This window comes from Lutra lutra, chromosome 4 (genome assembly GCF_902655055.1).
Source record: "Lutra lutra chromosome 4, mLutLut1.2, whole genome shotgun sequence".
NCBI lineage: Eukaryota > Metazoa > Chordata > Mammalia > Carnivora > Mustelidae > Lutra > Lutra lutra.
In genome coordinates, this window is record NC_062281.1 from 180,138,804 (window position 1) to 180,152,024 (window position 13,221).

The 13,221-nt window shown below is 54.4% G+C and overlaps 1 protein-coding gene across 3 annotated transcripts in view; it reads left to right on the forward strand.

Annotated features, from left to right (window-relative positions):
* The window catches only part of MYOM3 (myomesin 3), a 46,867-nt gene that overhangs the window by 16,906 nt on the left and 16,740 nt on the right, over positions 1–13,221 (forward strand). For all 3 annotated transcript variants that reach the window (XM_047726585.1, XM_047726586.1, XM_047726587.1), the window contains 9 exons: positions 466–665; positions 1,437–1,490; positions 1,880–2,007; positions 4,537–4,720; positions 6,112–6,286; positions 9,076–9,197; positions 9,624–9,811; positions 10,058–10,184; positions 11,175–11,353. In XM_047726585.1, coding sequence (XP_047582541.1) covers positions 466–665; positions 1,437–1,490; positions 1,880–2,007; positions 4,537–4,720; positions 6,112–6,286; positions 9,076–9,197; positions 9,624–9,811; positions 10,058–10,184; positions 11,175–11,353 — 1,357 coding nt within the window. The remainder of the gene's footprint in view (positions 1–465; positions 666–1,436; positions 1,491–1,879; positions 2,008–4,536; positions 4,721–6,111; positions 6,287–9,075; positions 9,198–9,623; positions 9,812–10,057; positions 10,185–11,174; positions 11,354–13,221) is intronic.

Here is a 13,221-nt window from a genome sequence, read left to right on the forward strand (position 1 = left end):
GGGCTCACAACAGGTGCTGAAGCTGCGTGCCCACCCTCACTGAGTCCTTGCGATCCTCTCCAGGGCAGCAGGGGACTCTGTGGTGCCCCATTCTACAGATGAGGAAACTGAGGCACATGGGGTGATGACTTTGCCCAAAGTCACATTGCTTTTCAGTGGTAGAGCCAGGATTCAGACCCCACGAGCCCACTGTCCCATCCAGCTGGCAGCGCGTGCCAGTGTACTGCCTGAGGACAGTGGTACCAGGATGGCACAGAGAGCCCAAACTCAGAAGGTCCATCTGGACTGCACGCCAAGTTAGGGAGTAGGCAGCCCTTGGGTAAAATCCGAGTTCTATCATTCACGAGGTTTCGAGAGCAGGACTCGAACTTGTAGCCTGGGGTGAAGGAATGGCCTTGGTAGGGGCTCAGACCCAGCAGGTGTGAGTCGGGGGCAGGGGCTGAAGCCAGGGCCTCTCTCCCGCAGGTGCCAGGGCGAGTCTGGGCAGTGGGTGCCCTGGCACGAGGCCCCCGGCGGGACCTGTCGGTGCCCCATCCAAGGCCTTCTGGAAGGCCAGAGCTATCAGTTCCGGGTGCGAGCCGTCAGCAGAGCAGGCAGCAGCCTCCCCTCCAAGGCATCAGAACTGGTTGTCATGCGTGACCATGATGAAAACCGGAGAAAGACAGGTGGGTGCAGAGGCCCTGAGGAACATTCAGGAGCATCCATCAGGGCACTCTGAGGACCGCCGCATGCAAGACACAGGTGGCACAGACCCCATTCCAAACCTTATTCCAAGGGGCTGGGGGGAGACAAGGCACAGCCCTCGGGAACTGCTAGTCTGATGAGGGAGACACAGTCTCAGGAACCCACACACACACAGTCTCAGGCTGTGGGAGGAAGCACAGTGCCGTCCTTAGGAACCCCTAGCCTGAGGGGGAAGGGACAAGTAGTCTGACGGAAGAAACACAAATCTGTCCACAGGAGATGCTAATCTGAGGGGGGACCACAGCACCTTCTTCAGATACCCTGAAGGAGAAAAACAGCCCTGCCTCAGGAGTCCTGAGCTGGGAGAGATATGGGGGAGGGGGGTGCGGGCACCATCCTTTCAGCCTTGAGGGGTCACCCTGACTTGGGTTTGCCTCCCAGCTCTGCCTTACCCTAGGTATCCGACCCCAGGCCCATCACTTCTCCTCTGTCCCCATTTGTCACAAGGAGACAGGGCATCTCTCAGGGTCTAGAACAGCAGTGTTCCACTTTGGACCCTGGAGAATTGCAGGCTCAGAGAGCACCTGCCTGAGGTCACACAATGAGGGGCCCAAAGGCTAGGACTGGGAAGAGGGTGAGGAATCAGCACCCCGAGTGGACAGGTCGTGCCCTGACCCTCCCTGACCCGGCCCCACCCCCACACACCCTGCACCCTCTGCTTCTCCCCCAACGTGCTCCGTTCTCCACCCTAGAGATCTCCTTTGACCTGGGAAACAAGATCACAGTCAACACAGATGATTTTGAAGGTACGTGTGAACCCCCTGACACTCTGCCTTGAGCTGTGAGTCAGCCTCCTTTATGTTTCTGGAAACTCGGGGAAACAAAGTGGTGGAGAGGCGGAAGGTGTCTGTATGCGGGCTATGGGGAGGCGAGGGTGGGTGAGGTCCATCTGGAGGAGGCCAGGGTCCTCAGGTGACCTCGGCCCGTCTTGCCGTGCCCCTTGTGGAGGAGGTGGCATGTTGGGGAAAGTCCTGGGGAGGACATCGGAAGACGTGGCTTGTGGCCCTGGCTCTGCCTGGCTCTGCTGGATGACAAGGAGCAAGTTCCCGCCCCTCTCTGGGCGCATTTCCTCTTCTATGAAACGAGGGGTCTCTGAGGGCCTACCCCATCTCCTCCTCAATGACTCTGATTCCAGACTTTGTGACCATCCCCTCGCCCCCCACCAACGTCCACGCCAGTGAGATCCATGAGGCCTACGTGGTTCTGAGCTGGGAGGAGCCAAGGCCTCGGGGCAGAGCTCCCCTGACATACACTCTGGAGAAGGTACAGATACCCCACAGGCCCCAGCCCCAGGCTGGGCTGAAAAGCAGACACTGCCAGCTCATGGGAGGCATCGGGGGCATGGGCAGGGGGACAGCTGGAGAGATGGCAGACGGTGTCCCTGGGTGGCTTTCAGAGACTAGAGGAGAATCCGTACCTGGAAGGGCTGAGAATAGCCCTCCATGGGGGCTCCTTCCAAAGTGACCTGAGCCCTGTACGGCCAATGACTGGCAGCAGCTCCTGGGACTGTTCATGAAAATGCCCAGAATTAGGACATACAGACGACAGTGACAACAGTACAATCCACCATTTCCTGGGTACCTCCCCGCTCCCGAGTCTGGCTGGCATGGGGCCACACATCGGGTCCAGCAGGAATTCCTGGCCATGGCCATGTTGAGAGGGTACGCATGAGCCAGGGTCACAGTGGGCAGCCCTCCCATAGCAGGGGGTCGGGAGCGGGGCGCCTGGAGGTAGTTCCCACCCAGATGGGGTGGGGGCAGGTGTCTGGGGGTGTGGGCCGTTTGTGCATGCAGGGCAGATCTCACAGCGGAGCTGAGGCAGCTGGCAGGGTGAAAAACAGCGTGGTGTTAAGATCAACTCAAATCCTGGCTTCTGCTGTGCAAGCCAGGTTCCTGAGCTCCCTGAGCCTCAGTTTCCTCCGGCAGCAAATGGAGAATGAAATAAGATGCTGCACACAGCCCGGCCAGCAGCTCCAGGCCTGAAAACGGTCCTGAGGACACATTGTTGGCCCTAACCCCCTAGAGGAAGAGACGAGGTTTGCTTCTCATTACTCACCGTGCCCAGCACAGGGCCTGGCACACAGCAGGTGGACAGTACAGGGTTAGTGAAAGTCCCAGGGAGGAGTCTCTACCTCTGGTTGTTCATACGGGCCTCCTTTGGCACACTCACGGTGGTTGGGGGGGAGAGTTCAAATCTTGTTTCTGTTACTTACTAGCTGTGTGACCTTGGGCAAGTTATGGAGTCTCTCTGTGCCTCAGTTTCCTCTTCTGTAAAAGAGAGATAATAACCATACACACCCCATAGAGCCAATACAAGGACCAAGTAAGGCACCTATGGACTTAGAATAGAGAACCTGGCACATAGGAGGTGCTCAGCAATGTCTGCTGGTTTTATTGTGGGTGTGTGTGTGTGTGTGTGTGTGTGTGGCCAAGCTGAGTTCTGGACTCCTGGCAGGTCGGTGGGCCTTGGGAGGGGAAAGCACGGCAGGCAGGGAGATGGGGTGCATGGCGGGGTCAGCGAGTTCCCCCAGTGCTTCTGGGTCTTTCCTGGCACCTGCACTGCCCTCAGCTCGTCACCCTCTATCTGCCCAGAGATGCAGGATTTGTGGCTACCTTTTGGGTCCCTTATGCTGGGGAGAGTGAACAGGTTTGGGGACACCCACACCTGGGCTTAAATACCGAATACACCAGTTATTAGATGCATGACTTTCAGCCAAGGGGCTTAAACTCCCTGAGCACAAGTTTTCTCACTGGCGGGGAAATTAATACCCCCTTCAAGGTTATCATGAGAATTCATTCCTTTTCTCATTTATGGGTCCCCCAAACATAAACTGAGCACCTCCCATGTGCCAGGGCTCTTCCCAGCCCTGGGCACGTGGCAGTGGATAAAACAGGCAAACCCTTGCCTCATGGAGCTGAGCTTCGAGTCAGGGGTGTGGGGACTGATGGTAAAGGAGATAAATCAGGAAAATCCTTAGCTAGTTGTAGGCACAAAGGCAAAAGACTAAAAGCAGGGAAGGGGTTTGAAGTGTTGAGGGAAGGGGTGGCTGACATTTTAGATTAAAGGCTGGGAGTTCTCCCTGAGAAGGTGAGTTTTGAATAAAAACCTAAAGGAAAGGAGGAGCCCACCAGAGATTTCTGCAGGGAAGAACATCCCCGGCAAAGGGGTAAGCAAGGCGCCATCAGGAATAGCAGGGAGGCACAGGGCAAAGAGGGAGTGAATGTGACCAGACAGGTAGCAGGGGTCAGGCCACGGAGATGCTTTGGCTCTAAGGGAGATGGTGGTTTTGGGCAGCTGGGGACAGTGATCTGACTTGTGTTGTGAAGGGATCCTTCCGACCATCATTTGGAGAAAAGAGTGATGTAGCTCCGGTAAAAGATGATGGTGGCTTGGATCAAAGTTGTAGCAAGGGCATCAGGGTGGTAAGCCAGGGTGGGATTCTGGATGAATTCTGAAGGTGGGGTCAAGTGGATTTGCCTATTTGGGGTGGGAGGGACAGAGGGAAGGAGTCCAGGATGCCTTCAAGGATTTTTTTGGCCTGAGCCACTGGATAGGTGACTCATTAACCAAATGTGGGTGATTTGGGGAGAAGATCCAGAGTGAAGTTCCAGACATGGCAGATGTGAGATGCTCGGTAGGCACCGGGCAGAGATGTGGAGGAGGCAGAAGGGTCCAGAGCTCGGTGTTCAGAGGCAGCCAGGGCCGGGGGTCAGAAGTGAATGAGAGCCCCCAGCACAGAGCCCCGGCCCAGGCAGCTGCTTCACCAATGCACGTTTCTCTCCTTTGTCACAGTCAGTCATAGGTAGTGGCACCTGGGAGGCCATCCACACAGACACTCCTGTGAAATCCCCAAGGTTCGCCCTTTTGGATCTGGAGAAAGGGAAGTCGTATGTCTTCAAAGTGCGAGCCATAAACCAGTATGGCATGAGCGATCCCTCGGAGCCCAGCGAGCCCATCGCCTTGAGGGGGAAGCCAGGTACTGATGCGATGCCAGAGATGGGGGCTAGGCCAGGCCAGGCCAGGCTGTCAGCCTCCAGGGCCGGGGCCCCACCGCCTGCAGGGACAAAGCCATGCTCATTTCCCTGTCCCTAACCCCTTCTTCCCATCTTGAAATGGCAAAGCGATGTGATCTCAGGCCTGTCAAGTTTCAGAACACCAGGAATCGCATCTCTCTGAGTAGGGAGCTCATGAGAGTTCGGGGATTTTTTTTTCCAGCTCAACAATTCACATGTTGCAGAATCCGGCTGGTCCAGCGAGGAGCCAAGTGTGAGCGGGAGGGGGTCCCTCAGGTCTAACGCTGTCCCACCCCAAGCTCTGGCTCCCCAGGCAGGACGCCTCTCAGTAGCCACACTGTGTGGACCTGGGCAAGTCATTGCCTACCCACAAACCTTGCTGTCCTCAGCTACCAAATATGTTGTTCCCAAGGCTTGGTTATGGCTCCCACCTCCATCTCTGAGTCTCCCAGGTGCAGCTCCATCCTGGTCCCCACTCCGGGGCCCCTCCCTCTCCTGAGGCCTCCGGATTCTGGGGCTCTTTGAGTCTTGATAAGATCAGATCAGAAGGTTCCCTGCAGCTGTCACGACTGAGACTGGCCCTTTAAGGAGCCCAGCTGCAGTACTACCGAGCCCAGGGGAGCCTGGTGGGCTTCGGGGTCCATCTGGGGGAGAGAGCAAAGTCCTAGATTTGCTCTGTTCCAATAATATAGGAAAAATATGTGTGTGTGTACGTATATACATATGTATTATATGTGTATTTGTGTTTGTGTATATATATATACATATATACAGTCATAGCAAATATGAACGGGTTGGTGAGCAAGTGATGTTTTCCTTTGATTCTGGCCCAGTTAACATTTAGCCATAATTCAGGGTCTGACCTCTGAGCGGTTTATGATTGAATGTGTGATCATAGTCTCTGAAGCACAAGGAAGTTTTAGGGCAAAGTTCTAGTACACGTCAGTAAAAGAAAGAAGAGAAGAAGGGGGGGGGGAATGGGAGGGAAGGGAACAAAAAAGAAAAAGCGTTTACTTGTATGAGAAAAGTAAGATTATTATACAAAAATGGGAAAACACCAAAAAAGCCAAAAAGAGTGGCCGGGGAGGGGAAAGGGACAGAGACTGAAGATGAATGAATGGAGGCTTTCGTGAGGAAGTGGAGATATTTGGAGGTGAGAGGGGAGAGGACTTGTGACTAACAGGGCCCAGGAAGGGCACCCCCCCTTCGAGGCTCCCAGGTCATGACTGCCACCTCCATCCCCGCTCCCTGGATTGCAGGGGTTGGGGGGGTTCTCCCAGCCGTTCCCCACTCCCCTCCCCTCCCCAGTTTGTTAGGCCAGCATCCTCACACAGCCCACGTTTCTGTTTTTTAGCTACTCTCCCTCCTCCAGCTCAAGTTCAAGCGTTCCGAGACACGCAGACATCTGTATCCCTGACCTGGGAGCCCTTGAAAGACGCCCCAGATCTCCTGGGTTATTACATCTACTCCCGGGAGGCGGGATCATCTGAGTGGCAAACAGTGAACAACAAGCCCATCCAGGGCTGCAAGTGAGTTTGCCCCACCCCTCCCGCAAGGACTGCCCACACCTGCCGTTAGCAGTGTGCTGCTGGGCACTGTTCTGAGTTCTTCTCAGACGGAGGCATAGAGCACTTAAGTAACTTGCCCAGACTCCCTTAGCTAGTCATGGAGACACTGGGACTTGGCCAGGACGACCTTGTCTTTGGCACACACTGGCTGAGGGCATGCTGTCTCTAGAGGAGATGGACTGAGTCTCGTCCGTCCTGGAGCTTAGAGACAGAGAGAGGCAGAGGATGCGGCCACGGAGGCCAGGGTTCAGGCTCTGCCTGCACCCCTCCCTTGCCTGGGGCTCTTGCACTGACATTTGCCTCCCCAAGCCTGGGGGAGCCATAGAGCCCCCGCTTTCAGCTGGGTAGGACCACACTCTCCTCCCCACTGAAGCTCCCGCCTCACAAGCCCCTGGTCCTTGTAGGTAGTGAACCGCGGGGCTTCTGGGCTCACGTTTTGAGGCTCTGTAGGGTCAAGGGCTTGGGTGGCGAGGGCTCTCCCCACCTTTCCATCAGCCGGCTGGCTGAGCCCTGAGCACAGTCAGCTGGGTCCCCCTTGGCCAGGAGCCCCTTGACTATCTGACCCAGAAAAAGGGACAGGACCTTGAACCCCACAAGTCGTTGGTGTCTCATGGTCAGCTGTGAGGGGTCACTCACAACTTGTTATTGCTAAAGATCCCAAGTTGGAGAATCATCAAAGTTTTTACAGATTCGGACAGATTTGACCAGGTTGTCAATAGAACATCTCCCCCCAGCTTGCATTTCGTGTGCTTCCATGAGGGAGTCACTGGAAGAGAGTGGCATGTCTTGGACACTTATCACACACAGTGTGGGGGGAGGGGGCACGGGCTCCTCTGGAATGTCTAGAGAACTTGTGCGTGCCTGCCGTTGGTCACATGTGTCATGGTTGGATAGAGGCAACCACCACAGCCGGGGAGTGCTGCCTGTGTGAAGGCATCAAAGGAGCCCCATGGGGCTGTGGGGGTCCGGTTCCCTGCCCTATGGCCGGCCCCACAGCACCGGGCTCTCACTGGAGGTGCTCAGACAGCATCCGAATGTCTGAATGGATGAGTAACAGAAGGGCAGGCTCTGCGCTGGGATTCAGGAGGCCTGGGCTGCGGTCCCGACTCTGTTCCTAATGGGCTGTGTGCTCTCGGCTCGCCTCTTTCCTTCTGGGGGAGCCCCTCCCCACCTGTAAAATGAAGAAATGGACAGTTTGATCCCTCGAGATCCACCCCCAACATTCCAACATTCATCTTCAACCTCATCTCCAAAACAGGGGTGTTGTGACGAGAGCCCGAGTTTACGTGGATGACAGGACGAGCCGTGGCTAGATGCGCGCACGTGGCTGCAGTCACTGCTGTCATCGTCACCTTCTGAGGTCCACAGGGGCCAGTCTCTAGGGAGTCACCCCTGGCCTCACCGTTCAGGTCCTCCCTGAGCCTTGTCCCCTTGGTGCTTCGTCCGTCTTACTGAGGCATGTTCCCCATTGGAGTGCATGTCCCTGAGCAGGGAACTAGTTTTTCTGTCAGCCATCAGCACTTGATTTCGGTCCTCGGGTCTCGTCAGGGACGCCTGGCTGGGAGAAGCTCCCTGTAGGGCCAGATTTGCTGCAGGACGCTGTTGACAAGGGAGAAGAGAGAAAGGGGTCTGCCGTTTGGGTTTCATCAAGAGGGGACAGGATGAGGACATTTTTCTCTAAACCAGAGCATATCTGGATGTAGGTCTCTGGTTGCCAGTTCTCCTTGGGGGCCTTGGAAAGGACGCCAGGCTTTAGAATCACAGCACTCGGAATAAGGGCCACTGTCGTGTTTCAGGGATGAGGCCCAAAGTCCTGGAGATGCGCCAGGTGGCACAGATCTGGGGTTGGCTCCCTGGGCCATGACTGTGTGAGTTCAAGGTGGATAGCATGATGGTCTGATTTACAGATATTACGAAATAATGACCACCAGAGGCTTAGTCAACATCCGTCATCTCATATAGATACAATAAAAAGAAAAGAAAGAAAGAGGGGCCTGCGGGTGGCTCAGTTGGTTAAGTGCCTGCCTTCCGCTCAGGTTGTGATCCCAGGGTTCTGGGATCAATTCCTGCTCAGTGGGGAGTTTGCTTCTCCCTCTGCCCCTCACCCCACTTGTATTTTTTCTCTTGTTCACTCTCTCTCAAATTAGATTTTTAAAAATGATTTTATTTATTTATATGCCAGAGAGAGCGAGTGCAAAAGCAGGGGAAGCAGCAGTGGGAGAGGGAGAAGCAGGCTCCCCGCTGAGCAGGGAGCCCGATGCGGGCCTCATTCCCAGGACTCTGGGATCATGACCTGAGCCGAAGGCAGACTTTTAACCGACTGAGCCACCCAAGTGTCCCTCTTTCAAATTAATAAATAAAATCTTTTTTTTTTTTTAAAGAAAGAGATTATTTCTCCTTGTGATGAGGACTTTTAGGATCTACTCTCTAACAGCTTTCTCGTCTATCACACGGTGGGGTTAACTGTGGTCGCTGTGGTGTATATTACACCCCGAGTACTGATTTCTCTTAGAGCTGGAAGTTTGTACCTTTTGATCACCTTCCACCAGCCTTTCACATCTTAAGAACATCACACTCTAGGATGCGGGCATCACTGTGGGGGCAAGGGCCCATATCTTTAGGTAAGAGCTAGTCCCAAACCCTCAAATCCCAGTGCTAGGGGCCACTTATCCCACAAGTTGTTCTAGAAAGTTCAGGGATGTCTGCAACCTGTTTGGCCTTCCCTGAAAGCTTGCCCATGTCTCTTCTAGGTTTACAGTTCCCGGGCTAAGGACGGGGAAGGAGTACGAGTTTTGCATCAGATCAGTCAGCGAGGCTGGGGTAGGCGAGAGCTCACCTGCCACTGAACCCATCAGGGTCAAGCAGGCTCTGGGTAAGTCCGAAGGGCAGGTGCAGCCTGCAAGTCTCTTGGGGGCAGCCCCGGGCTGGGCAGAGAGCAGGGTCTTATAGATCTCTGGGCAGAGAGCAGGGCTTATACACTCTTGGAGGGTGTAACCCCAGAGGCCAAGGGACCGTATGTCTTCTGAGGGGATCTAGAGCAGATCCTGACCTCCCCCTTTCCTTTGGGAGGAAAGGACAATGGCCTGAGATCATAGGACGATATCTGATCAGCTCTGGCCCCAGGTGTCCTGTAGGGAACAGAGTCAAGGTTACCAGCAAATGCCCCTGGCTAAGCGAGTACCCCCACCCCGAGCAGGGGTGGGCATCCACTGGGGGTGCTTATTGGCTCCCTGGGGACCCCCTGCCCCATCCGGCCACCCCCAGGAAACAGCAGTCCTCACCTACTTCCTCCCCACAGCCACGCCATCTGCCCCATACGATTTCATGCTCCTGAACTGTGGGAAGAATGATATGGTCATTGGGTGGAAGCCCCCCAAACGTTGTGGAGGTGGCAAGATCCTGGGCTACTTCCTGGACCAGCATGACTCAGAGGAGCTGGACTGGCACCCAGTCAACCAGCAGCCCATTCCCACCCGGGTCTGCAAGGTAAGCCTGGAATGGGCCACTGGCCGGGGCAGGTGGAGACCCGAGGTCACTATTGGAGTTCCTAAAGCCAAGAGAGGCCTCAGGTTCCCTGAGCCAGATAATCTGGCTAATTCTCAAGTGCAGAGTCACATAACTGATCTCATTTAAGGCCCCCTGGACTTCCTGCTCTGATATCTCCCCTGCCACCGTACCTCTTTCCCCTTTGGTCCCAGCCCTGGTTTTCACCGTCTGTTTCTGTTCTTCAAGGTCAGTAACCTTCGTGAAGGCCACTTCTATGAGTTCCGTGCCCGGGCAGCAAACTGGGCAGGGGTTGGTGAGCTGTCGGCGCCCAGCAGCCTGTTTGAGTGCAAAGAGTGGACGATGCCCCAACCAGGTGAGAGGTCCAGCACCTGCCCCCGCCCCATCCCTGCCCCAAGTCTAACCAGTGAGATGAGCACCATTGAGCTTTCTGTTGGTCCCAGACCTCAGGTCACTGGCCCTTTCCACCAAGAGACCCCATATCCTCTGACACAGACAGTCTTAACCCTGCCTTAGAGGACACGTGACTTTGGCCATCTACTGGCTCTGTAACCTCAGCAATAATTATCTCCTAGCTCAACACGCCATTGGAGCTCTGGCTCTGGCCACAGACCAATGTCAAACCCCAAGGGCACACTGCTAGGGTGACCCTCACCCTGCACACCACTCCCACAACCCTGTTAGCTTTTCCCCAAATGAGCCCTCACCTCCCCTAGGAAGGAAGGATCACAACTTTCCATCATTCTGCTCAGCTCGGTGCTGGTTTTTTCAAGCAAATGGCAGATCATTAGTAGATGGGATGCTTGAGACAATAATTATGAACAATTGATATTTGTCGGGTACTTACCATGTACCACAGATTCCACAAGTTTTGCCATCAATGCTCATAACAGCACTGGATTTTAAGAACTATTATTATCCCTACTTTGCAGATGAGGAGACAGGAACATAGGGGCCAAATAACTTGCCTAGAGTCCCCATAGCCTGAGAAGGTGGAGCTGGGGCACGGAGCCCAGTGAGGTCACGCCTTTGCCCCTACACTGATCACTGAGAAAGCAAAGGTGTTAGGAGGGTTACGGCCCCCTGGGATAGGGAAGAGGAAGATCACGGATACTTCTGGAAAAAGTGAGGCAGAGCCCGTTTTGAAGAGTTAACCCTATCTCAGGCCCAGGTCAAGACCAAGCTTTGTCATGAAGCCAAGACCTGCCAGGTCCCTGCCGTGCCCAGAACAGGCACTTCCCGGCCCGGTTGTAACTGACAGACTGACAAGGGTTGGTGACTGACCACCCAGCTCGCTGCCCACCTCTCTGGCTGGCCCACTCCTCCTCTGCCCCATCTCCCACAGGTCCCCCATATGATGTGCAGGCGTTCGAGGTGCGGGCCACCTCCCTGATGCTGAAGTGGGAGCCCCCACTGTACACCGGGGCCGGGCCCGTCACGGGCTACTGCATCAGTGTCCAAGAGGAAGGCTGTGAAGAATGGAAGCCGGTCACCCCAGACCTCATCTCTGGCACCCACCTGAGGGTGAGTCCGTGCCCCTTCACCCCCTGACACCCCCTGAGCCTTCCCTGCCACTGGACATGGCAGGATTACAGAACATCAGAGCCAGCATGACCCTCAGAGATGGCTGCCCTCACTTAACGTCAGCGAAGGACCAGAGAGGGGAAGGACCCCACCCAGGGTCACGCAGTAAATTGACAGTCGGGCTGGCTGGATGGCTGCTTGTCTTAACCTGCTCCAGGCTGGGCAGACTCCTCCCTAAACCCCCATCAGCCAGGTAGGTCAGCATTGGACATGCATCTCCCCTGAGCAAGGAATTCTGCTTCTGGGATTGGACTGTAGGGAAAGAATTAAGCAAATGGGCAAAGATCTAAGGGCAAAGATGCTCACTGCAGCATTATTTATCAAGGCAAAAGTTGGAAACAATTTAAATGTCCATCCGTAGGGGCTTCGCTTAAATAAATCAGTGTATCCTTCAGACGGAATCCTGTGCTCAGTAGTATCAAGACTATGGTATTTTAAGGACAATGGGTTGGACCTGCAGGTATGTTTTGACATGAAAATATATCCATCATAGGTGGCTAAGAAAAAAATCAGAATACAAGTAGGCTACTCATGTTAGAAAACATGCTACATATATATTTCATATATTAACGAACATTTACGCAGATAGCTATTTCTTAATTTACATGAGAAACTCTCAACTCTAGGGATAAATAAGAAATTTAGCAGAATCATCGGTGTTATTCACCTGGGATGGTCGTTTTAACTTCCACTAACTCACAGAAATTGTCCACGCCGGAAAACAAAGTAAGTGTCGACTGCAGTGTTCCTAGCGGACACAAATCACTACTTTAGACCATCAGTGAGAATCCAGACCTCCGGGTTCCTGGGGGGCCGCCCCGCCCACGCACCCCACCACCACCCACCCCATTCCACCCCACCCCGACTGCCGCACACCCAGCGCCCAGCTCTGCAGCCAGCCTGACTCAGGGCTCGCCTGTGTTTGAGGAACGGTGCGGGGGACAGTTCTGTGATGTGGATTGGATTTTGTTTTCTGGAGCTCTAGGGAAAGGGGAAATGTCTTCTCCAGCTCACTTGATGAGGTGTTTTCCCAGCGGGCGGGAGGGTGAGGGGTTTTCAAGACCACACATGTGCATCCCATCAGTGAGCACCAAAGAGGAAAGAAGGCAAGTTCGAGACGCCCAAAATAATGCGGAAAGAAGATACTAACAAACAGTGTGCACTCCACGTTTCTCACGGCTTATGTGCATTTCAAAGTCTAAACGGATCTTTACAAAATTGTTATTTCTGGCCACCTCTGGGGGGAGGGGGCTGCCAGGGAGGCTATAACCCTTCCTTTTATATTCTTTATTGCTTTAATATTTTCCCAACGATTGTGTATGTCTTTTATATTGGGGGAAAAAAATCTTTCATTTCAAAAAAAATAACAGTAAACCCACCTAAAACAGAAGCAGGGAAAACAAGCCTTAGCCAGGGGGATGCTCTAAGACTCTGTGGTTTCTGCCCCATGGGGCCAGGCTCCCTGCGGTTAAATCAGCCAGCCCCGGGGCAGCTGGCCCAAGAGAGCCCTGTGAGATGGACGGTCCCTCTGCCTCCCACATAGGTTAGCCCAGGCCAGGGCTGGGTGAGCCTCTGTTACTTGGCCCATTTCTGCAGTGCGGGTCGTTGACTGGCATTCACTCGGTCATTTACGAAACGCCTCTTGACACCAACTTAGCACCTGGTCTGGAACCAAGTCTTAGACAGAAAGAATTAAATAAGTCTTGGTCTTTAGGGTAACAGGCAATTACCAGACTGTGCACTGTACCACTGAGGGGGTCCAACGGGATTCTGGAAGTTCCATGGAGGAAGATAAGAGGCCCTTCCTG